This window comes from Tasmannia lanceolata, unplaced genomic scaffold (genome assembly GCF_043159265.1).
Source record: "Tasmannia lanceolata isolate RefF3 unplaced genomic scaffold, GAP_Taslan_0.1 ptg000003l, whole genome shotgun sequence".
NCBI classification, from domain to species: Eukaryota; Viridiplantae; Streptophyta; class Magnoliopsida; order Canellales; family Winteraceae; genus Tasmannia; species Tasmannia lanceolata.
In genome coordinates, this window is record NW_027518680.1 from 60,145,801 (window position 1) to 60,172,598 (window position 26,798).

Here is a 26,798-nt window from a genome sequence, read left to right on the forward strand (position 1 = left end):
ATTCAAAAGATTTAATGGTGCCATTTTTAAAAAATAAATTAAAATTGCCTTTATTGATGAATTATTAATGAAAGGAGAAATTTTAGGGATTTCTAACTTAGGGTAAAGTGGGTAAAATAAAAGATTAAAAGCTATTTAAGGCACAAAATATTAGTATTGGTAATTAACAAAATTTTGAGGGGATTATTGTACATATGTTTTGATCTAGAGGTTTTTAGACCTCGTTTTATAAGATGACACGCCCATATCCACACCGAATACGAACATTAATGGGGTTCATTCATGAATACTCCTTTCTATTTATATAAATTCACGTGAACCCAAATCTCAATTCAAATTAACCCTTCCTCCCTTTTCTCTCGATTTTGTAACAATGGCACCTGTTATAGATTTTGCCCATGCAATCCTTCTCTCTTTAGCATTCTTTATCTCTCTAACAAATGAATTTGTCCAAGCTGGTAGTGGCGGATTCAGCGTAGAACTCATCCACCGTGACTCACCATTATCTCCCTTCTATAACCCTTCCGTATACGACCGTGTGACAAAAGCCCTTGTCCGATCCAATCATCGTGTCAAACACTTAATCCGTTCATCTGCAAACCCTTCTTCAGCCATTCCCTCCTCCATCCAATCACCTGTAGTTTCCAATAATGGTGAGTATCTCATGTTGTTCTCCGTCAGCACACCACCGGTCAAAATCCGTGGCAACCTTGACACAGGAAGTGATCTTATCTGGACCCAATGCGTACCTTGTGATGGGTGCTACCAACAGTTGGACCCTTATTTGATCCCTCAAAATCTTCTACTTACCAAAATATGTCTTGTAACTCGGCATTCTGTAATGGTACACCCATTCCACATGGGTGCATAAACGCCAATGTATGCAATTATACATACGGTTATGCAGATGGTTCTCACACATCTGGTGTTCTTGCCACTGAGACACTAACTTTTGACTCTACTAGTGGTGGAAGTGTCCAAGTTCCCAACATTGTATTCGGTTGTGGACACAACAACAATGGTACCTGTCACGCCCCAAACCGAATTTCCGGTCTAGGCACATAACAGCGCCACAGATTCATTAGACCACGAATATGTAAGGCATTCACACTGGAACCATGCAATAAACAGAGCTACTAAAGCAATAACTAATTAATTAATTCATCATCAATGCGGAAACTAAATCTTGTCCAACGGCATCAATAAACCAAATTAAACAACCAGATGTTCATTGTAACTAAAACTACTGTTTGAATAACTGAAAATAATAAATCCTAATATATCGCCCTTGCTCACCCCAAGCCCGTGAACTCAAGCATCTACTGTTCTCCACCTGTAACATACAATGCGTGGAATGAGCTAATGCTTAGTGAAATAAACATGTCTACACTAATAACATAACACCAATTAAATAAACAAAATAATTGGCAATATATGTAAATATGTAACTGGCATAGTAATCTAGCTAGCAAAGTTGTATAACTGGCATAAACATGCATAACTGTATCTGTATCTGTAACTGTAACTGTGCCTGATGCCTAGTGTAGCGAGACTAGTACTTTTAGACTACGTAGCCAATGGAACCTGCCTACTAACTCATAGGAAGCCGAATCCCAACGATCTCGTATGGGATTTCACCCTCGTAAATACCTCGAAAAGTGATACTGCGGCTTGATCCGTGACCATTAATTCGACGGTTTAGAAAAAGTCCCATACACTAGTAATCATGCAAAACACTTTCTCTCAAAGGACATTAACTATTGCATCCTCACTTGGACAACACCATGTCCTGATGCAAAAACTGTGACTATAAAGTCCAACTAGCACATACATGCGTATGGTAGATTTGAACTAGGAGTCAATATCATACCATTACTATTGACCCTCGTATATACCAACACAGTCAATAACAATCATGAACATGCATATCTTTGCATAAAGATTCATATTCAATATGTAGAATAAATGTGGTAGAACAAGTCTACTCACCTGTGGTACTTGTCTGATTTGTCTCCCACGAAGTAACTCCTTCGATCACTGTGTAGTATCCTTTACAGTCCATATCAACCCTTAATTAATACTTTGGACCAATATTTATGTCCTTCGGAACAAATCTGTGTCCCCAAAGTTTATTGGAAAAACTCCAAAAAATCAGCCCATTTTTAGTGTGCTCAGGTGTCCGGACCGGGCGTCCGAGGACCCCCTTCGGCCGTCCGAGCAACCCTCTCGGGCGTCCCTGCAACTTTTTCCCCTCTCGGGAATTCTCGGGTATGGGTGTTCGGGCGCCCGCCCCTTGCCCTTCGGGCGTCCGAAGACTCTTCTGGCGCCTCCCTCGGGCGTCCGAACATCGCGGCTTGGGTTTTTCCAAAACCTGAAAGAACACAAGTTTCTTCCAAATTTTCTACCCGAAAACCCTTCTTTCCTCTTCCTTTAAAACATGTTAAATACCTTAACAAGTTATTTATTAATCTCTTCACTTGATTAGGGCATCTAACGCGAAAGAACGCGAAGATCTTCGAGGGAAAACCAATTCTCCTCCACCTAATCTATGGTTCTTCAATTGACGAACACAAGGCTTGATTAAATCTATATAGATATGATCTCTTCTTTATTCTCAAGAGATCTAAATCTCTGTAGAGAGTAAAATAATTCATAATTTATTAACATACCTCTTGGAAGACAATTTTCCAAGCTTTTCTTCGTTCTTCTCTCCCAAGCTCCACACGATTTCTCTCTTTAGGGTTTAAAGTTCTAAAATCTGTAGCCTTATTGAGTTTTTATAGACTCTTGTCTTTAAGAGTCCTTACTTAGCAGGCTTCTGAAAACCCTAACTCATTCTAATTTGGAAACTAGCTAGTTCCTCTTTTTAATTTAATATTTTATAATTTAATATTCCGGGACCAAAATACCCTCTCCCCCTAAACGTTTCCACGTTTGGGGTATTTCAGTACCTTCGAAAAGCATGGGGACGGATTGTTCGGGCTTGGATTCAGCCAAAGTTCTCTATTTTCTCATATGGCTAATGGGAAATTCTCATATTGTTTGGTTCCAATATTGGATTTGTCATCTGTTAGCATAATGAATTTTGACAATGGTGCTGTTTTCTCTGGTGAGGGTGTGGTTTCGACCCCTTTGGTAATGAAAGGAGGTGAAATGAATTACTTTCTCACGTTAGAATACATCACAGTGGGGAACAAGAAGATTAATTTATCACCGGGTGCATGTAGGAACGTTCTCTTCAATAGTGGCGCGATCGCAAATTATTTGCCGACGAGTGTGTATAAGGAATTGGTATCGGCGATAAAAGAGGTCGTCTCCGTTCCACCGATCAATGATCCGAATAGAAATTTGTGCTATCAATCGGGCACGAAATTGGCCGACATGATTTATGGATTCACCGGAGCTGAAGTTCGTCTGACTCCATTGAATACGTTTCTTCGAATGACTGAACGTGCTGTCTGCATTGCCGTGGTGGTTAATGATGAGCTTTTCGTTTATGGGAATGCAGCGCAGATGAACTTCAAAGTTGGGTATGATCTTGTGCAGAAGAAGGTCTCGTTTGCCCCCACGGATTGCACCAAGAAGTAGATGAGTTTGATTTCTTTAGTTTTTGTATTCTTATTATGATCTTAGCTAGGGTTAGTATTCTCTTTGCTTATCGAAATGTGGTGGTAAATTCAATCTAATGAAAAGTCTCTTATCAATGAATTTTTGTTCTATATAAAGACACCTCTCTTTCTTGTCCTTACAAGGTTTCTTCTCGTTTGGACTAGAGGGGGTCTACGGGGAGCTTGAGGGGTAACGCCTTGGTCCCACCAGTAGACCTGGCAAACAGGCGGGCCGGGCCGGTTTTGACCTTGCCCGTACGGGTCCGGGTCAAACGGGCCGGGTCAAAATGACCCGGAAAATTTTACGGGTCACTAAGCTTGGACCTGCACCCGGCCCGTACGGGCCGGGTCGACCCGCGGGCCACCCGGATTTTTGACATATTTTTTAAGATTTTTTTTATTTGTACAGGGATTTGCTAGCCACCTTCGCAACCCATTTATGTTGACTGTTTGAGAGATTTGTCTTATTGTCGCGTGGTACAAACTACAAAGATTGGCAGAAGTACAATTTGTGAAAAGGTGGCTAGCAATAAATAATAGCAATAAATAATAACCATGGGTACTAAGTTTTAAATGAGAAATTATGGAAAAATGGAAGCAAAGTAGAAAAATTACCAAAAAAAAACCGAAAGAATGTTCTAAAATATGACAATTACGGAAAAAAACACGTAGAAAAAGCAAGAGTTATGACAATGACGTAAAAAATACATAGAAAAAGTAAAAGTTATGACAATTACGGAAAAAGTGCCAAAAGGTGCCAAAAGAAAACCTTTTGCACTTCTCTACGGGCACCCGCGGGTCCACCCGGCCCGGCCCAGTTTTGACGGGCTGGGTGGACCAGCGGGTCAATCTAAAACGGGTCACTGATTGGTGACCCAGACCCGTAATTTACGGGCGGGCCGGGTGGACCCGCAGGTCCGGGTCACTTTTTGCCAGGTCTACCCACCAGTCTTTTTGCTTCCACCCGTCCTGAAAATCTGAATTAGTCGAGGGGCCCTACTCCAAAAGTCCCTTCAAATCACGTTTTCTTGGTAGAATGCCCATCCAAGAATCTTTCTAAATCAGGTAGGATGCTCATGAAAATTACCAAAATAGCCTTATCTCATGGAAAATGAGAAAAATTGTAAATTTTGGAAAAAATCCTTAAAAAGGAAAATAATCCTAAATTACTAATTTTAGCAACTTGCCACCACTCAGAATGTTGAGCCACACAAAGAAGCAGCATGTGCATTAGAAGAGTGTAGCGGAGATGCGAATGCTTGGATGGATGTGGGGCCACATATTGTTAGATAGAATAAAAAATGAAGACATCCACAAAAAGGCGTGGGTGGCACCAATTGAGGAGAAGATGAGAGAGCACCACTTAAGATGGTTTGGCATATCCAACAAGGACATATCCTACATAGGCCTTTGGATGCTCCAGTGAGAAGCAGTAAATCGTGCCAAAGTGAGGGAATAAAAAGAGGTAGGGGTAGACCAAAAACAACTTGGGTAAAAACAATGCTAAAAGACTTGATAGCTAGGAACATAACATAAAACATGACGTTAGATAAGAGAAAATGGAAGAATATGATTCATGTAGACGGATGCAACTAGTGTCAGGATTAGACTTAGTCAATTTGAGCCGGGTAGATTATTTCACCTTCTTCTTGAAAATTTTCTAAAGGATTCATTAGCCAACCCCAACTAGTTTGGGACAAAGGCTTAGCTGAGTTAAATTGAGTTGAGCAGATTGCCAAATGCCCTTATTTCATGAAAATGGCAAAATACCATTACCTAGTGAAAACTTAGATAATTTGAAAAGCTAATTACCACAATTCCCTTATCATATTTCTAATTACCAAAATACCCTTATCTCATGAAAAATAAAAAGGATGGATACAATTTCTTACATCATGAAAATCACCAAATGTTCCTACCATTTGACCACTTACCCATTGCTCTATTATGACAATGTGTAGCATCCAAACAGACCCTAAAGTCGGGTTCGCAATGTAGGCAATGAAACGACTAATGTATTGGACTTAGGGGTGCAAGTTTGGCCCTGTGAGCCCTAACCCGCCCTGAGCCCGAACAAGGTCTGTGTTGGATTTTCCAACCCTAAGGGCAGGCTTGGGTTCATTTTTTAGGCCCTGACTCAGGGTCGGGTCGGGCTAAGGGTTGATACCTCGGGCCAACCCGACCCGGTTTACACTTTTACATAAATGTATTCTTGATCTCATTCTCAAATTATATGCAACAAGCTCCTTTCTCTTTATTTATTGGTGCAAATTAATTAGCATACTACTGCTTTCATGTTGTAATTTTGTATTGGAAATTGATTTTTCTGTTCTCATTTCTCCATCTGTTAGGTTTTGGTTCTGTATTTATGTGACCAAAAATCACATATATCAAATAGATCGTGTGGAAGTATTTTGAAAATAAAACAGACCGAAAACATGTATAATTGCCCGGCGAGGTCCAACCCAATTCGGACCAATCAGGGCAGGCAAAGGGTTGGGCTGAGCCCTGTAGGACGGGCATTGGGTTGAGGTTTTTTGGACCTAACTCAGCGGATTTTGTCCCGTTCATTCAATTCATCTGAGGCGGATGTTCTCTCATGCAAAAGTCAGCCGAAAAATGCCTTCCTGCGAAATTCCCTAGCAAATCCCAAGAGTTTATTATGGTGCCCCAACATAGGTTTGCGTTTAATGATAAACCCCTCCCCCCCAACACAAACACTGACACACTTCGTTTTTTAACTGTTTAGAGCCCACCTTATTCAAGGGTCCAAATCACAAATCAGTCATTTGTTGGGCCCAATTTAAATAGGTCATGCCATGAAAATCATCTCCACAACTTGATCCTAACCCTTCAATATGGAGATAATTTTTGGGACACACCCTATTTAGGTGAGGGCCCAGGAAATGTAAGGTTTAAATCTTCGAATAAGTGCATCACATTGTGTTTTTCTAAACATGAACAACTACTAGTCTTTATATGGCGTCCATTTTACACGTCCGCAGGTAGGTGCGTTTACACGCCCAAGTTATTCGAAGTTCCAGACCATTTATTTGTGGAACCCAACGTAATTTGGCCATGCCCTGAAAATCATCTTCACAAGGTGATCTTAACCCTCTACAAATCAGATTGTTAGGATCAACCTGTCGAGATGATTTTAGGGGCATGGCTTATTTACATTAGTGCCCAACAAATGAATGGTTTGGATCTTCAAGTGAGATGGGCCCCACTATGTTTTCTTTAAAAATAGATGCATCCTAGAGTTTTTTGTATGGTGTCCGCTTGGATCCGAATCCGTTTCACGCGGATATTATCCGAATCCGTTTATGAGATATCCAAGTTTTAGAGGATGCGAATATGGTAAATGGTATATCCGATCCGTTTAACATCAGAATCCGAGAAGTACATCCTTTTTATTTATTATTAATAATATCTTTAATATTTATTTTTAGTAATGACACACTATCTTTTGTTTCTAAAAGAAAAGTGAAATTTCCTTTTAGGAAAAAATTAGAGTTCGAGAGTTAATTATGAGAAGAGAAGGTAGAGGTTTGGTTTTAGGGTTTGGAAAATTCGTTCGAGGAGTACGAATGAGAAGAAAGATAAAGTGTTGCAATAAAATGTTCGAATTTATCGGATAAATGGATACAAATAATATCCGAATTCGAACAATATCCACCGGAATCGAATTTGGTAATAGATATTAAATATCCGTCGAATTCGAATCCCAATCCGAATTCGGATAGTGTCTTCTGTAATCGAATTCGGATACATCCATATCGGCTTCGAATTCGATCTTTTTACACCCTTACCCTCACGTACATACAAGTGCAGCAAAAGTATTATCTCTAAGCACAAATTATTGGACGATCCAAACCTATCATCTGTTGGGTTACGACTTTGATAGGCCATGCCTAAAAAATAATATCCACAAGATAATCCTAACCCTTCGATCTTTAGAGGTTTAAAATGGACGGCACGAATTGGTAGCGAGCACCACAGCACTACAGCAGAGAAGTGAGACTTCCAAATTAATCTGTCATACGCAGCCACATCTTCATCCACACGTGCAGTGCGTCGGTGGCACGTGTGGATGGTCCCTCTCAAATCTCAGAAATCTAGGGTTTTTCACTCTTTCTTCTCCTCCCCCATGCATTTCCCTGCAACGGTCCCATAGATCGTATCAAGGTACGCATCCTTCTACACACACAACAATTTCCCTCTTTTAATGTGATTTTTTTGCAGCTTCTAGGTCTAAATTTGCTCAAGATCATAAAAGTATCGAAAATTCGCTCTTTTTTGGGCTTTCTGTCTGTTAATTTTGATTACTAGCTTTGATTTCATCACACATTGCCCTTAATTTCCTTGGAGGTGTTCGAATTGCATTTTTTAAAGCTCTAGAAGTGATGGTACTGTGGTTTTTAGTATAATTTCAGGGCAAACTTCGGTAATAGCTATAACGCATTGTTCTTAACATCTTTTTCTTAGTGAATTATATAGGTTGGTGAATTGTATAGGTTATAATTACTTGGAGATGTCTCTAGGTTACAATTGTTTGTATTAAACTAAGAACTGTGAATTGAGAAGCAGATAAAATAGTTGGAATCACTGAATTTTGAAATTTCGAGCAATGTGGTTGCAGATGGGAATTTCATTACTGTGAGGGATGGGCTCTGGGAGGGTTAATCAAATGGGCCAGCGTTTGGGAATCCAAATTCATCTAGACTGATAATATAGAGATGTTGATCAATACTTACATTGAGATCATGAGTTTGGGTGCAACTTGGGTCAGGTCGGGTAGATATTTTGCTAAAAAAATGAATAGGAATCAACCCGAACCTAATCCGTTTTTAAGGTAAAAGCTCAACCTGAATTCTCAAAAATCGACCTGAGTTGCACCCCTAAGTTTGGTCAGCTCCCTCCCGAAAAAAAAATCTAGTAAAAATAAAATTAATTGTAATCTGACCAAATTATGTATAGATGGTGTATAGCTATATTATAATTACCAAATATAGAGGCTTAGCCCTTGTGAGGTACCTGTGGTCCACCACTACGTGTTTGATATGGGTACTGAATTTGAATACAGAAAAGTGAATCTCCAATAATCCATGGTATACTTGTAGAAAATTCAAAAAGTAAGGTCATATTAAGAAGCTTTATGCATAGGACCAGAAAATTTAACCCTTGGATGAATCAATCCTGTTATGGAGAGGTTTTGCACTAATAAGGCCAAGAATGGAGCATGGGTTGGGGAGAGCAGATGAATAGAATGAGCAAAATATATTACTGAAATTGCACTGCATAGTAAAAATTATTAAGGAAACTTTACTATGTGATTTGGTAGGATGGAATGGATAGGAGAGACTTAAAGGCTGCATAAGTCTGAAGTTCTACCTTGCTGATTCAGTTATTTTGCTATACTATTCTCTCTATTTGAGAAACATATTGACCCAAATGCCCATTTCTATCATTAGCATGTATCTGAGCTCCATGTGGGATTTACGTTGCTCCTCTCTTCTGATGTTTATGTAGAGGAAACACAATTGTTGGTCTTTCTGTCTCTTGGTTATTGCTATGCAATGTGCTTCAAAATACTGCCAAATAGCATTTCGTACAATTTTGAAGCGGCTTAAGTTCAGTTTAAAGTGAATTTTGTTATAATAACTCAGCAATTAAAAGAATGCCAATCCTAATGTCGAATCACTTCTTAGAAAATATATTAGGTTCTGTATAAAAAAAAAACCCTAGGAAAAGAATTCCCATCATAACAGCCAAGAGACGTCTACAACTTTCCCATAATAAACAGCAACAATCCACAAATGGGTATTGAAGAAACAGATCGAATCAAAGATTTATATAAAGACCCATCAGAACCACAAAATCAACCCAATAAAAAACAAAAGAAATACAAAAAATGCGTACTACATAGACACAAGAACAGCAACAAAAAAATGCGTACTACAGAAACCCCAAAACAAACATAGAACCACAAAAACCCTAGTTCAGGTTTTTAGAAACCCTATGTTATGAGATTTTACAAGATAAAAAAAAGGAAAAAACCACTGAGAATAAAGAGAGAGATTCGTACATGGTAAAAAGCTTGTACGTGAAAATTAGCTTGTGAAAAGGCCAAATGCCGTGATCCACACTGATATGTTTTTGATATTGTGGGTCCTACAAACTCAACTCAAAACCATGCATCTGGTGAGGCCCCCATGTTTTGATGGGATAGGTCCCATGGTCTCCATCCGAACCCATGTATATGGTGCGCCCCACAATTTTACACTGCATGTTTTGATGGGTTGGCCCCATCTTTTTTACCCATTCATGGCATGGGTCAAGAATGTTTATATATATATATATATATATATATATATATATATATATATATATATATAGAGAGAGAGAGAGAGAGAGAGAGAGAGAGAGAGAGAGAAATGATATTCCCACACCCTTAATTCAAAACTTATAATTTACTGTCATGGGAATTTTGCTTTTTGTTTACAATACAATTTTTGAATTTTAACATATATGGACATTTTGGTCTTTTATGAGTTAAAAAAAATCTACCACAGGTATTTTGGTCACAAATTAATGGCATGTCCTGATTTGCAAAATTCACTCAAAAAAGTGGTGACTCTATTTGCAAATTGTCAAACTACAAGACTCATTTTGCAAATAAAGCAAAGTAGAAGACTTCTTTGATCCAAAATCTAATATCAGAAGTTCAGAATTCAGAACAGAACCTCTGATCCTTCTGCCTCTTAAATCGAGTAGTTTCAACAAGCTTTATGGAATCATGAACAGATCTTCCAGCTTTGAATGTATAATCGTAAAACATTTTGAATCCATCCAGATCGACAATAATGATGAGTTTCAGATCCGATGGATAGCCCAGAGATTCCAGATCTAGAACTCAGTTTGTAACAACTCTCAGGTTTGTTAAACCGAGAATGGAACTTCATTTGGATCTTCACCAAATGACATCAAAGAAAGTACCTGGACGAATAATTACTGTGAGTTTTTGTTTGACAAATACTTCAAGATTACCATTAATTGATGCTCTTTGCTGTTGAGATCCGAGCCTGAGGTGGAATTCGAACACAAAACTCACTAGATTCAGAGAATTCCAGCACAAATTTCATAGATCCGGTCACTCCTACTTCAGGAATAGAAACCGAGACTGTTCTTGAGCTCTCTTCACCGAATTGTTTCAATTCTCTACAGATTTCCCTTCCAAGATCGGCAAAGATTGAGAAATCTTTGCTGCTGAGCTTTGATACCAATCGACGCAATTGGATCTGGAAGCACTTTTCGACAATCTTGGAGATCGGATTAGATCTAGAAAATTTTCCTTTTTTTTTTACTTTTGTAAAAAATGATAGAACTTGATCCACGCCACGAGCGAGGAGATGCACGAGCTCGATCAAGCGTAGAATCGCTGAAGGATTTGATCTACGCCATGAGCGAGGGGACGCACGAGCTCAATCAAACGTGGAATCGATGGATAAGTCTTGCATTCAACAAGTAGTGACAAGAGATGAAAGGCATGAAAGAAAGATTACCACTCAAATATTCAAATTTCATAAGCCTAATATTTTAAAAAAAAGGATGAAAGATAGAAAAGAGCCAAGCTCTATTTCAAAGTTCCCTCCAAGGAGAATCTCTCCAAAAATTTTAATGCCAGAAACTTGTTACAAATGAGAGGAAAGGGCCTTACCCTAATACAACATAAAATTCCTAAACTACTCATAATGACACAAAAAGACCATTAAAGACAATTACAACAAGTAAAATGACTAAACAAGACATCACATGAACAAGCAAATCCAATCTTCACCACCAAACCCATGCCAAGATGCCCAAAAACCCTTGCATCTACATACCCATATCTCCCTTGGTCAGTACCTTTATCTTCCATGCTTTAAAACCCATATGATTGCTTTGAGACCCACTTTCTACAAGCCTGTAAAACAAAGATAACAATAATAATAATTAAAAAAACGGGGAATGTCAGAACACAAGTTAATATAAAGGATGGTATTATATTTGCCCCTTTAATTCCTTTGGGTCACCCCTCGTAGTGTATTATGACTACTCATTTTATTAGTACAGGGGGTGGCTCAGGTAGGAACAAAGGGGGTTAGATTTGGGTTATTATTATGGACCAACACTGATGGAAAATTCAAGGTCAGACAACACATGAGCATGTAGTCACCTTGAGGGAAATAAGTGAATAACATAAAGTCTATTATAGAGTGAGCCAATGTGATTGCGACTACATGAACTTGTCGACCGGAAATTTGCGTGTAGCGTTGGTCCCTAGCAACTCTTGAAAAAATAAAGATAAATCCATAAAGCAAACTTGGGAATTATAATATTTTTAGCCCATCATATTTAGATAATGATATGAATTAATAAATGTACCTAAAACAATGAACGGATTAGTAGAAATAGAATTTTGACACCCTTAATATGTAATTTACAGGGCACCTTCTTGTTGACTCGTAGTGATCCACTTGAAATCGCCTTACGTGGAGACGAAAAGGCAAGTGATAGCAAACTCTATAATAACAATGTTTTTAATGATTCTGATATTATACTTTGTCCCTTTATCATATTTTTGTATTTACTCTCTAGCCTGGAACATGCAAAATAATTGGAAGAGAATATTAGATCCTTATGTATGTGCCTGAAGTTTATATTTATGATTGAACCGCTAGTGACGACTTATGATGTTTGACCCAGGTATATGCATAGAATAAATTTGATTGAACCGTATTATGGAAATATGAAGTAATTTTGAGGAGTAGATGATCACTTTCAATGGATCCCTTTACATTGTTCTTCTTTGGTCATGCTTGTATACTTAGATCATTTTTCTTATCATTTTCAGAGATCATAGTTCCTGCCATTTTTCTTAGAGCTTCTTGTATTCTACTTGTTTTGGCCTACTTAGTTGATGATTTATGGGTTATTTTATAATACATTGTCATTAATGCATTTTTATTTTATAAGTTAGCTAAAGGATCTTGCTGAGTTTTCTGACTCAGTTGTCTCTACCAGGTGATGTAGGGGAAGATGAGAATGGTGTTTTTGCCGACGAACAAATTTGAAGCCACTCTAGAAGGGGAGAGCAATCGTAGTGTTTTTGGATTGACATCATTGTCTTATCCAATAGTATTTGAGTTTTTATTTTGGTCTTACTTAATTTATGGACGTGCTTAGTGATGAAATTTATTGATTGATGTAATAGACTTTATTGAATTGGAATAAGATTGCTCACTCATTTATTTACTTTTAAAATTCTTTATCTCGTGTTTGGTTGTATGGTTTTTTTTTTTTTAAAATAAAATTTCATGAGGTTTTTGTTGTCTTTTCCCCGTAGCGACCCGTTGTGGAAATTGGGTCGTTACACCCCAAGGTGGTCGGCGTACTACACATCTAGCCGTTGGTGACGAGCTTGAAGATTTGAAGCAATGTGATGTATAGGGGAATAAAGAGGCGCAATATACGGAAGAATACCTAATTCCTCCCATTTGTGCTCCTAGACAATCCATGGCGATGCATCAAGTTATGTGCACATCAAAAGTAGAGGAGAACCCCAAAGCCTTTCAAGTGGAGGGACAATTATGTTTGGCACTAAAAGAACCCCTTCTCAAATCAAAGGAGGAAGGGAAGAAGAGTTGGATATACAAAGCTGTCAAAAAGAAGAAAAAGAAGCATGTCGACTCCAAATCTAAGTACAATGCAGAAAAAGCCAAGCGTCAACGTAGTAAGGTCTTTGAAGTTGGAGATTCTATACTGAAATCACCAATGAACTCGAGGTCGAGTTCTTTTCAAGTGGAGGGGAATGACGTGGGTTGCAAGGCGTTGGAAAGTTGCCCAAGTTGCCCGCCTCCTTTGGGAAACCTTCCAATTAAATAATAATTTCAAAAGACACATCTATATTTGTGTAGTTGAATAAATTTAGCAACTTAGAGGATTTTTAGCAAATCAACCCAAAGAGAAGAAACTTTCACGTTCTTGTTTTAGGCATTGTTTCTGAATGGGTAAGTCATATAAACAATAGCTATTGGTTAGATTATTAGCAAAGCTAGTTAGTTTAAATCAATGGTCTAGATTGAGTCCTAATTAGGGTTGAAGTTAGTATTTTTCTATAAAGCCCTACGTGCAAGGGTTGTTGCACGGTTCATCTTTTATGAAATATAAAATTTTCTTCTTTCTTCTTTGTTAGAGAAAGTGGGTTATTCATGGTCTTCGTGGATTCGAAGAATAGCTCTTCGTGGATTCGACGAGCGCCCTTCGTGGATTCGAAGGTTTATTCTAATCGGTGTTGACTTTGATCAACATCGACTCGTTCTTCACGCTTCCGGCTACGCCAGTAGTAGCCAAGGTAAAGAGGCTGTTTATAAACCTTATAAATTCATTAAAAGGGCTGAATAGAATATTTAGACATGCAATTGTATAAAGATCGAACTATATTTAATTTCATTTGTGTCACTTGACATGGTTAAATAAGATTTTCTGGATATTGGAGAAGATGTTTTTTGCTAAATTAGTTTGGGAGAAGATTAGACAAAAGAGAGAACACTATTATAAAACAGAGTTCAGAAACAGTCATAGCAAAGCCAAGTAAGGCATGAATGAATAATTTGTTTTGAAAAAACTTGAATTAATGAAATTTATATATTTTTTTTGTTTTTAATCCATAAAAGATACTGTTGGCATGAAATAAAGTCCTTGGAAAGAAAGGATTTATTGGCATCTGTGGGTTATCAATTTTTCTTTTTCATTTTTTGAGTGCAATGTAAAGGAATTTGTTAGCATTGGTTTATTAACAAATTTTGACTAAACCCTTATTGGAATGCCTGACATACATTCTGGAAACATATACATGAAAACTTTCATGAAGTCAATGTGAGAAGTACAGCAAGAAGAAAATAGGATAAAATCAAGCAACTTAGAGAAGAGTTTTTTGGCTCTATTAGGTTAGCAGAAGATTAGACAAAAAGAGAGAACATTCTCATGTAAGAGTTAGAAACAGTCTTAGCAAAAATAAGGCATGGCTGAATAATTTATTTTGATGGGACACTAAGGCCTCTTTGAATGGCATAAACTATATTGTTCCTAAAGGTATTATGCTTATTTGGAAATATTTGAATTTACTTTAAAACGATTTATATATAAGATTATAAGCAAATAATTTTTAGAGGTATTCAAAGAGGGAAAGATTTACAAATAGAAATTTGAGAAAAGTCGATGTTTTCTATAATGATACTGTCTAAATCACAATAAGAAAGAACTTTATAGTTTATATAATGGATAACCTCTATAAATGCCAAGATAAAATAGAAAAATTAGCGTTGAGAACTAAGTTCTTTATTGAAAATGCCCTTCCCACCAGCTTCAACAGACAAATGAAATGCTGCCTTCTTCAATACCTATAGAAGAAAATAGATAAATATATTACATATAGATCCAAATTTGTGTCAACATTATTTGGAAATTGAGAAGTTGGTTACAATTTATCTGTACTCTACATATCTATACAATAACGCAAGCACATACATATTATTGACAACATGTGCATACACACATCAACATACCTTTACATCACACACATCAACATACCTTCACATCACAGAAAATGCCAGGATTCCCCTCCAACAAACAGACAAAATTTAAATTAGTCTTCAAAATGTAAAGCCGGTGCTTCATGTTAATGGAAGAGATTTTAGTATACTTATCTCTTTTTCTTCTGAAATAATAATGCATATCTCGAGAACAGGGGCAAACCAAACTGAATTTTCTAGGAAATTGTATGCGTTGATATCTTTCAACTTACCCGAAGCCACCTTGTTTTATATTTTCATTCACTTGGATGCAGGTGCGATCGTAATTACTCACTTAGTTTTTCTGTTCTTCAGACCAAATATGAAGAACAATAAAATGTAAGAAAAATATCACAAATCGTAGAAATTTTAAAAATTCAGCCAAAAAAAAAAGAGGAAGAGGAAGAGAGCTAGAGAAATGGACCCAGATTAGAAGGTGGGCACCGATAACGTGTCGGTTCTCTGTAGCATTCATATGCTTAGCTATAGCATTTACTTATCCATCTTATCTGTCATTATCTGCTTAGCTGTAGCTGTGCATGTAGTTGTTTACTGCTTTCTTAGATGTGATGAGTTAGGATTAGATGTGATGAGCTAGGACTTGTTTGTTCTATTTGCCCATCCCTGGGTCATGCATGCGTAGGTAGACGTTTTCTCAGGGATGCCTGTTCTCATTTCACATGATTTTCGTCCAAAATTCTTTGAAGTTAATAAAAATGGCATAAGAGACTGAGTGCTTGCACTCGGGCAGATGGGGTGCTCTTCGGACCTTTCTCATTCGTCACCAGGCATGGACCTTTTGTATCTCTGGTTAACCGTTGCGACAGAGTATTGTATGGGTTCCAAGGCCGACTACCCTGGATGTCGACTCTTCTTTGTTTTAGGTACGTCTTGGTTACGGGCTAGTCCCCGAATCAAGAGGTATCTTACTTATATTGCTACCCATGCTGTGAGTGGCATCATTTCGAGAGTTCATTGGTAGAGCTCTCCTTCTCATGTGGAGATCTTAGAGGATTGGCGGGGATCTCGTGTCCTCGCCCCCGTCCTCGGGATCGGGGTCCACACTACTATTTGAACTTGCTGAATTGGAGTAGTAGCAATATCTTAGCATTGGCCCTTGGAAATATGTTGTACTTGTGGGATGCTTCGGATGGGTCTACATCAGAGCTCGTGTCCGTGAAAGATTAGAATGGTCCTGTTACCGGTGTGAGTTGGTCTCCTGATGTGGGCTTGAACAGTTCTAAGGTCCAGCTATGGGACTCTGCTGCTAATTGAATGGTATGAGTTTTCTCATTCCCGTCTGCTATATTCTTTGGTATTTTTGCAATCAGTAAATGTTTTGTTCTTAGCAGTGGTTTTATGTTAACAAATTTCTTACAAACACCCTGTTTTAGGGATATGTTGATGATGATCTGACTGTTATTGTTAATTCTCATTTGCCTGTGTTTCTACAGCTGAGAACTATGCAAGGTGGGCACCGATAACGTGTCGGTTCTCTTTGTTGGAACAATCACACCCTAACGACTGGAGGAATGGATGCGTTGATAATTAACAATGATGTGTGAATAAGATCCCATATCATTGAAACATATAGAGGGCATGGACAAGAGGTTTGTTGGATGAAGTCGTCAGGTTCGAGCCAACAATTAGCAACTGGGGGAACGATAATGTCTTTCACATATGAGACAGATCCATGGCCTCTTCGAATTCTCCCACCAATGGCTTCACAGATTGGCAGATCACACTGCCGCTGTGAAGGCACTTGTCTGATGTCCGTTCCAAAGCAATGATTGCTTCTGGTGGGGGTACTGGGATAGGTCTATTAAGTTTTGGAATAATCACATAGGTGCTTGTTTGAATTCTGTTGATATTGGCTAACAATTTTGCTCTTTGCTATGGAGCAGGAATGAGAGGGAATTGTTGAGGTCTCATGGGTTCACTCATAATCAACTCACATTGTGGAAATACCCTCCAATGGTTAAGATTACTAAACTTACTGGTCATACTTCTACAGCTTTGTTCATGGCTCAGGTATGAATACAAATACAACTCTTTCTTTTCTTATGAAATTTTAAGATATTAGATATGGGTTTAGATATTAGATTTTCATTTCAGAGGCCAGATGGATCCACAATAGCCTCTGCAGCTCCGCGCACATGCTGACACCTTTCGAAGCACTTTCTAGTGTGAACCAAAGTCGTGTTGCGTCACGAGGCTGCAAGCCTTTCTCATTTCAGTGCTCGCCTTTTGAATCTTCAGTAGGGGCCTTAGTCTTTTGATTGATTAGAGTAGGGGTCGCGAGAGAGCAGACCGTACCGCCCTGCCATAGTCGCAAGTCTGTTTATAATTGCGACTGATGAGACATTGAGATTTTGGAATGTCTTTGGAACTCCTAAAGTAGTCCCCACCAAGTCTTTGGCCAAAACAACTAGTGCTGCATGGCCATTTGCAAACTCAAACCACATCAGATGAAGAGTTCAAGAGATGTCCAGTTGCAAACTTAAATCACATCAAGTTCAAGAGATGGTTTAGTTTAATTAAAAGATGGGTCTCATTTGTTGGGTATGGGAGAATTTTCAAGGTATAATTTCATTTTCTTTTTAACCAGGTTCTCCCCATTGTGGGAACCTCTTTCATTCATATAAAGTATTTTTCTGCATTTTTTATAAATTATTTTCTTTTTTACAAAATATTTTCTTCAAAAACATTCAAATTTGTTGCATTCTGTCCAATAAGTAATTCATGTTTATGCAAATTATTAAAACATGGTAGTGCCAAAATCAGTAGACTAGATAAAAAAGGGGGGAAATATTATTTCCCTATGCGGTGGCCCCTACCATGGTACAAATACCACTCTTAGTTTTAGCTCTTTGTGTGAATGCTACTATTTTACCAGTTAGGATTGAAGGATGGCTGTGATTTTTGTAACATAGCCTCTTCATGGTAGGGCTCACTGTAAGTCACATCAGGAAAACATCTTGCTAACCCATGACATCCTCCACAATTTTCACGACCCTAGCCCTAACCCTTCAATGTGCCTCAAGATTGATTTGGCCAAGGCTTTTGATAACCTTAACAGGGAAGCACTCATTCAGTTTATGCTCAAGCAAGGCTTTGATCATAGCTTAAGCAGGGCTTTGATCATACTTGGTGCAGATGGCTATCGGAATGCATCTCTACTCCTTCATTCTCCATTATGGTTAATGGCTGCCCTCATGGTCACTTCTCCTCCTCTAATGGTATCCGGCAGGGAGACCCTTTATCCCCCCTTCTTTTCTGCATCGCCATGGAAATGCTGTCCATCACCCTTGAAAATGCTCTTCATCAGAAGATTATATCAACTCCTTTTTCTCAAGGTACTATTTCAATTACCCACCTCCTCTTGATATTTGCAACTGTAAATTTGGCTAATACTATAGGTATATTGGATTGCCGTAACAAATTTTCTTCATGTACTGGTCTTCATGCCAATATCAAAAAATGTGAGGTGTTCTTTTCTGGCACCAAGACTTCAGTCAAGGAAGCAATCAAAAGCAAATTGGGATTCTCAGAAGGGAGCCTTCCAATAAAGTACTTAGGACTCCCACTTTTTATGTCCAGACTTAGCAAAAAAGACTGCTTTCTAGTGATCTCCAAGGTAAGGAAAAAAATTCAAGGTTGGACAAACAGGTTCCTCTCAAAGGCTGGAAGGGTGGAGTTGGTAAAATCTGTGCTGCAATCATACCAGATTTATTGGTCTGCTGCTTTCAATATCCCAAAGGGTGTACTTGACCAGCTTGAAAAATTATTCAGAGACTTCATTTGGGCAGGGGCTGAAGGGAAGAAAAAAGTGGATACCATTGCTTGAAAGGACATCTGCAGAACGAAATTTGAAGGGGGTCTGGGAACTCGAAGGCTCGTAGACATAAATTCCTCTCTGCAAGAGAAGCTTCTTTGGAACGTGCTTCAAGATAAGAACTCCCTTTGGATTGCCTGGATCGGCTCAAAGTATTTGAAAGGAAGGAACATCTGGACTCTGAAAATGCCTACAAATCCTTCTTGGGGTTTTAGGAGTAGTCTTAACATGAGAGCTAAGATAAAAAGTCAGGTTTGCTATCTTGTTGGAAATGAATCGGAGGTGGATCTTTGGGAACAACCTTGGCACCCTCAAGGAACTCTTTCCTCCCTCATTTCCAAAAGAAGAACTGACTGCTCACTTGCTAGGTTAACCTCCCTGGCTGATATCCATTGCAAAGATGAATGGAACCAATTCTTGACAAAGATTCTCTCAGTAATCCTACTGGACTCTTTGTTTAACACTGAAAATTCAAATAAGATCATTTGGAAAGCTGCTGTTGACGGTACTCTGTCAACCAAAAGTGTTTGGAATAGCCTTAGAAATGCTGGCCCGACTGTCCCTTGGACCAAAACTGTTTGGTTTAAGGGCCATCTTCCGAGGCATGCCATAGTAACTTGGAAAGCTCTTCATCAAAAGCTGTTAACAAAGGACCACATCATCTTTTCCAGCTCAAACGTAAATGACAGATGCCTCCTCTGTTCTGTGGAAATAGAATCAATTGATCACATTTTCTTTCAATGCGGGTTTTCCTCCTGGATATGGCAATCTATCCTATGGAGGTTTGGATACAGAAGAAGGGTGGTCTTAAAAGGCCTTGCAAAGGAGGAAGAATGGATAAGGGAAATTTGGAAAGGTCAGAAGCATAGCCCATTAGAGTTGCTTTTGAATCAGCAATATATAGGATTTGGAAGGAGAGAAATCAGAGGGTCTTCGAGAAACGAAGTAAGCACAAATGTCAGATTCTGGGGGAAACTCATTCTGATGTAAAACTGAGAACAAACGGTCTAAAGCTTGAAGATGACGATGCAGACCAAAGAAAGAAGATTGCTAGCAATGTCGGTTATAAACACTCTGCAATCCAGAGAGATCCCAAATACAGTACAATTTTCAAAAAAAAAAAAGAAAGAGATCCCAAGTACAGTAAGTGGATCAGGCCCCCCTGAGGGAGAGTTTAAGTTGAACACTGATGCTTCCCTTAGCAGTGAAGGTGGAGGTCTCGGAGGGATCATAAGATATCATAATGGCATGGCTATCGATTTCTTCTCTTTGGACACAAAAAAGGAAGACATTTATGCGCTGGAGATTATGGCAATCTATAACGGCATTCTGTGTGCTAGAAATCTGGGCATCAAGAAGATCTGGGTGGAATCTGACTTGTTGTTTTAGGACCGATATTTTCACTCGGTTACATGGTGACTTTGTCATACAAAAACTGCATATTTCATATCATTTAGAGTTGTCATAGGTTGGTGCTTTTAGACTACGAAAGATACATTGTCATGTAACCATGCTTTGGGATTTGCTGTTGAATGCTAACTCTACACAAATATATAATGCTTCTCTGTATTGTTATGATGAATACTTTCTATTCAAAACTCTTACATGGGATTTTGCCTGCCTTATTTTCTGCACATCAGTTCTTCAAAATATCTCACAGCAGGCGTGCAAGTGGAATGACAATGGCATTCCTTGATGCCACAATGAAATTGCACGGGAGATCCTTGATCCCACAATGCAATTATATGGGAGAAGAAACCAAATTAAGGAAGCTGGTACATTGTAAATATAGTATTACAAATTATCAGGAATCAACGCATCCATTCCTCCAGTCGAATCCATTCTGCCCAGGATGCTCAATTACAATATATCTTGTAATCCTCTTGCTAGCAATCTTCTTGGCAGAATTGTGACAGGAATCAACCCTAACATTTCTATCTTCAATAGTTGTCGTGCAGTTTTTTTGTGAAATAAATGTTACTGTATCAGGGTTTCCTTTTTCTTTTGTTTGTCTTTATCCTGGGACCTTCCTTCAATTTGTTCAATGGATGTATGTTGTTGAGAGATACTAGAGAAAATATCCTTAATCCAAAAAAGATTAACTATGCTTGGTTTTCTGAAATGAGCAAACCTCCTAGCTAGCTAATCATGGAATCTTTACTTTGAGAAGGCCCTGTTAGGATTGCAGGAATTTTGTGTAGTTTAGAAAGGAAAAATCAGTCTAAAATATTCTACTCTTTACACGTGAAAAAAATAACATGAACCGACCCTATCCAAGGATAGGTCATTGACTGACCCAGAAGGTAAAGTTGGTGTGACTAGAAACTCCTATGATGATGGCGATGATGGGTTGGAGGAAGAACTTCAAAACCCATTCATAACCGTGGTTTGCAGAGAGGGAAGATCGAAAATACGAATATAATGTTAAAATCAAGATGTTTGAATTTAATGGGGGGTTGCAAGCAGAGGTGTTCCTTATTGATTAGCATAAAATAGAGAAGTTTACATCAACAGCTTCACCATCAGATCATCCCTAAGTCCGAGTTGCTATGTTATTCAAACGGTCATGATTAGACTCAAAGTACTCTCCCTAGTTATCGGAAACTTCCTTATAGGATGGGAAGCTCGCTTCCCCAAAAACTTACTACAGAAGCCAAGTTTTTTTCGCGTCCCAAATTCAGGGAAAGCACGCTTCCCAGACATTCCCTCTCAATTAAGAGTACGCTTCCTATTTAGGTAATTATTTCTTCCTAAATGAATATTTGTTCTTTTGATAATGATGAATGAGCGTATTTTAAAAAAATGCAGTTAGAACTTGAAAACTGATCCCGCATTCACTTTCCAATCTGGCAATTTTGGGGTTGAGGTCATCCGTCACAGCGAGAGCAGCTTTTGTCACCTCTTCGTCCCTATAGATATCATCCATTTCCAGTTATCATTAGGATTAGACTAACACTGCAATCGGAGGAATTGAATTTTAATCTGATGCAAACAGAGTAATGGAAAGAAGCAAGCATGTAAGCAATATACCTTTCGTCATCAAGCACGGCTTTTACAAACTTTAATAGATGTTCTGCATAGGGAATTATAAATAGTTCTGAGTTTGAATTCTTACCACCCTTGAATATGCCTGAGTAAGCTTTGAATATGCAGCATTTGAATTGGTTCCCATATTCAATTATTACTTTATCACGGGTTTCCAACTGAGCACAATTCTCCATTGCTCCTTGGAGCTTCGGCATAACATATAGAAGATATTTTTCAAAATGCTCGTTAATGGCAAGGGCGATATCACCAAAGCAAGAGAGTATTGGAGGCCTGACAGAGGGATGTAGCATGGTATTGGAAAGGAGATCAAGAAGATGATTCATGATCCTGTAGTAGTAACAAAGGACCTTATCACCCAACACACGGCAGAAATCACCGACCACACGGACTGAGATAACACAGACTTGATACTCCTCAAAATTCTGCAACCCCTTCTCCAAATACTCTTAGAACTGCGGCATGCACTCGGCAAAGTACGGACCAGTGGCATTAGCCAATGCACCTATTGCAAGCATTGCTTCTTTTTGCAAAGTCGACCTATTGCAAACAAGAACTCGAAGGAACAAGGACATCATCTGATCTGCTGACTTGAGGAGTATGGGCTTTGTATTCTCGGAAGCACTCAACTTTTGAATGATAACCATGAGGACACCACAGAGCAAAGCTTGCAAAGATACTTGTTTTTCTTTTTTCATAACTGGAAATGATCTTAAGTTCCATTGTCTGTCGCAATTTGTTCATGATGACAGGAATGATTTGCGGTATAATGTGGGATGTCTCATGAGAATTGGCACATTTAACAATCTCATTCAAAGTTTCATAGGCAGAAATTTTAAGCCTGGAATCAATAACATCAGTACGCTCAGCAGCTGAAATGAGAGAAGTGATGATGTCGTGAAGGTAAGGTGTGAGGAGTGAGGAGCTTGCACTTGCATCCTTATACCCCTTGACAAGATAGTAAATGGCACCACAAAACTGGTCAGCTACATCTGGGACATCTTCTTCAATACTCTCACGCAAGAACTTCTTCACCCGTTCAATGTTTGCCATAGTTATGAAAGAAAATCCCCTACCCGGGGAGTGTAACATCTCAAATAACCTACCAAGAGTCCAACCTGTTGTGTCCTTCACATGGCTATTACCACCTTTCTTGGCATTAAGCAGCAAATCCAGAGCCGCATCTAGGAACGGTGAGAGCTTTTCAATAGATGGGCAATAGATGGGCCTTCAAGTATGGATCCAAGAGCATATGTAGCCGCCTCACGACTACGCCAGTCTCCTTCTTCTTTTCGCATGTTCTCCTCCACAAAAGGCATCACTAGAGGCACAATTGCATCACGAACAATTTTCGCAACGAGTCCCAGACAGGTCCCACCAGCCATGGACAAATTCCACACTCCGTCTTGGTACTGATACTCCTCCTGTCTAAGTAACGTCCCGAGCAAAATCTGAACAAGGGACGACGAAGCCTTTTCAATCAAGCGTCCTCTAGTCTCACTACTTCCACACTCTTCTTGAACCCTAATCTCTTCATCACAGATGGAGCTCCAGAACTCGATGGCTTGGAGGGCGACCGACTTTTCATCCTCCTTCACTACCTTTGAGGTCAATTCAAGCAGAGGCTGCATGTAAGGCTCGAGGACCCCATAGTACATTGATGAGATTGAAACAAGGCACTCGAATGCAGCTTGTCTAATCTCCGCCTCCTTTGAGCTAGCAGTCTGACAAACAGCGTCCATGATGGAACTCCGTTCCATCCCATTCAAAATATTTATCTGTACAAAACCAAGGGCATTATACAGAGCCCTCGTAGCAGCAAGACAGACATCAGCACTGTACGTTGCAAGATTCATCCCGTCAACAATAGTCATGAGGATGGACTTCGCCCGATCTCGTTCGAGGCCTTGAAGGGATATCTCCTCACAGACAATAGTCATGAGGATGGACTTCTGCCTTGGTTCGGATTTTTCCAACCCACAATTGAGCGCCCAATAGTATATTGGTATTCTTGGTATTCTTGTCCATGGCCATCTTACATGCAACAAACACACAGAAAAGAAACAAACACATAAACACAAAAATTCTTATATAAATAGAGAAATATGAAATGAAAGATGCTACCATGAATATTAGCTTACCCAATGGTGAGGGACGGTGGAAGAGGGAATGAGTGAGGAGTGGGCAAGAAAAGCATGAAAAAACAGGAAACAAAAAACTCAGCTCAGAATAGGACTGACTTTTTCCTTATTTTTTAGCCATTACTCACCCTCAAATCAACCATGCCCTCCACTCCCCTCTCTAGTTGTAGATACTAATTTATCATGAAAAAAAAAATCTAGCCTAAATATCCCAAGGAAAAATGCAAATCAAATACCATAGGATGATCCAAACCGTCCATTTGATGGGTCACAAAGGTTGCAATCCAAAATATCATTTCCATAGGCTGATACTAGCCCTTTGATTAAATAGAAACTACATATTATGCAACAGGTTGCACCCCAAAATATCATTTCCACTGGTGGGGCCTACAATTGGGCCTTAATGTTACTGTAGGACCCCTCACCATAGGATGATCAAACCATCCATTTGATAGGCCACAATGTAATTAGGTTGCGCCCTAAAATATCATTTCCATAGGATGATCGCAACCCTTCAATCTATAGAGGTTTCCATAATATGCAGTTTCTCTTTAGATCGGAGGGTTAGGATCATCCTATGGAAATGATATTTTGCGGCACAACCTATTTACATTGCCCATCAAATGGACGGTTTGGATCATTCTACGTTGTGGCCCACCGTATGACTCATAATTTACAAAATAAATTGGTATCTATAAAAACTGGGGACTAGAAAATGGGTACCTTGTTAGTCGAAATCTGATACATAAGCCATGAGTTTTGAGCTTATGTTCTCTTCGGGCGATGAAATAACTCTCGTCCTTCTCTATCTGTGGAGAGGGGGAGGTAGTTAGGGTTTGGGGAAAGGGATAGAAAGTTGGAAAAATAAGAAGAAGCCTTTTAAAATCTTTGTTTGTTTCCTCTATCTATATATTATATACAGGAATCGAAACTAAGGATTTTATGTTCTTTTTGTGTGTAAAATCTGTGGTGTTGAGGGGTGTACTTCGACCCCAGCTTTAAAATAGAAATTCCCAGCTTATACGTCGCTAAACGTGTTGATCTGGAAATTCCCACAGGTAATCTCTATCTCTCGCTACAGCTGGCTTACTATTTTACTCTCCCCATGCACTAATATCTCTCTCTCCCTAACGTTAACGTGGCGTAAATACCAGTTCATAACATGGCCCTCTTTCCACACACAAAACTTGCATTTCTTTGACATGAGAGATGTAGAGAGATGAGCTCATGATGGCATCCAGGCATGCATGTCAAAAGCGTGCCAGGTTACGGCCTACTGATAGTCTGATACTTACTTAGTCATGCAACACATATGCTGGTGGGTGTTTGTAAGTTATTTCTCTTAATTCTCTTCTATCTATGCCACTATTATTCATTTCTACAATCTATTCTTCTTAATGCTGGTTGGTGAAATGATATGATTATGGTTAGTGCGATAAAAAAAAAAAAGATTATGGTTGATATCTAACCCTTCTAAATAAAATTTAAATAGGATTGCTTCCAATTATCTTTTTCGTCTGTAAAAAAGGAGGGAATTTTAGAAAAAAAATTTCCTTTCCAAACTTTTAAGCTTATTTTCCTTTCAGTTTTATGGTTTTTTCATTTTTTTTTTTCAATATTTTATGGTCAAATGGTATGTACTCTTTATACATTTTCCTCTGTTTTTGCTTCTTTTTTTTTTCTACATAAATATGTGAGAAATTTTCCTGTTTTTTCTTTTTAATTGTCTTCGGAAGTTTTACCCCAATTTTCCCCAAGTAGTTCAATTTTCTATTAGGATTTTTGACTCCTACAATTTGAATGTCTTCTGAAGTTCAGCTCCACTTTGCCCAAACTGTTCAATGTTCTATGAGGATTTTTTACTTTTGGAAATAAATGTTTATGGTTGCCAATTTGCACCGTAAATATATCTGTATGGGCTCGTTTGGATACCCATTAATTTTGGATTTGGATTTGGATTTGGATTTGGATTAATGATTTACAAATCTGAGAACTTGAAATCCAAAATTTTCAAATTTCCAAATTTGTAAATTATCTGTTTGGATCATCTTGTGAGGATTCAAAGCAGCCAATTTCTTCTCGGCCGCGGACCACTCACTTCTCTCTTTTGTGGGAGGAGTATATCCATCTTCCATTAGCTCCCACATCTCATAATCATGAGATTGAAGAAAGAAAACCATCCGGGTTTTCAATAACTGTAGTTAGATCCATTAAAAAATGGAAGTCTAGTTACGGATTGGCCTTCGGCATTACCAGAGAGGTTGCCATGATCTTTTACTCTTTTTAAATTTTCAAAAATCCTAATTAAGAGCCCTGCTCTGATACCAAGTGAAATCTCAAAAAGGGAATGGCAACCCAAGAGGAAGGGTGAGTTGGGTTTAAAAACTTTTTTTTTTGATAGGTAAGGTTTAAAAACTTTGCCAAGAATATTGAGGAATTAAAAAACTAAATGGCAATTTAAAACCTTAAGAACAAAAATGAAAACAAATCACAAATGCACAAAGAGATAGAAAGAGTACACCCGAGATTTATGGTGGTTTGGTCACTGCCAAGG

The 26,798-nt window shown here is 38.6% G+C and overlaps 1 protein-coding gene and 2 pseudogenes across 2 annotated transcripts; 2 read left to right on the forward strand and 1 right to left on the reverse strand.

The window, feature by feature from the left end:
• Positions 1-373: 373 nt before the first annotated feature.
• On the forward strand, positions 374-3,588 carry LOC143869990 (aspartic proteinase CDR1-like). Its single transcript, XM_077376521.1, has 3 exons — positions 374-653; positions 773-993; positions 2,962-3,588. The coding sequence occupies exons 1-3, from the start codon at positions 374-376 to the stop codon at positions 3,586-3,588; spliced, it is 1,128 nt and encodes a 375-aa protein (XP_077232636.1).
• A 9,578-nt stretch (positions 3,589-13,166) lies between these two features.
• On the forward strand, positions 13,167-17,695 carry LOC143869991 (cell division cycle 20.2, cofactor of APC complex-like; annotated as a pseudogene).
• Positions 17,696-21,884: 4,189 nt separating this feature from the next.
• Positions 21,885-25,216, reverse strand: LOC143863916 (importin subunit beta-1-like; annotated as a pseudogene). Its single transcript, XR_013241026.1, has 3 exons — positions 24,968-25,216; positions 22,174-24,137; positions 21,885-21,967 (listed from the first exon to the last, which is right to left on the reverse strand). The product of XR_013241026.1 is annotated as an importin subunit beta-1-like (transcript).
• Positions 25,217-26,798: the final 1,582 nt, after the last annotated feature.

Bases quoted from the DNA above. Each gene is read 5' to 3' on its own strand.
- LOC143869990 (XM_077376521.1), top strand. From the start codon at position 374: ATGGCACCTGTTATAGATTTTGCCCATGCAATCCTTCTCTCTTTAGCA. The intron at 654-772 runs GTGAGTATCTCA...TGCTACCAACAG, and splicing joins ACCTGTAGTTTCCAATAATG to TTGGACCCTTATTTGATCCC. The intron at 994-2,961 runs GTATTCGGTTGT...ACCTTCGAAAAG, and splicing joins GTGTCCAAGTTCCCAACATT to CATGGGGACGGATTGTTCGG.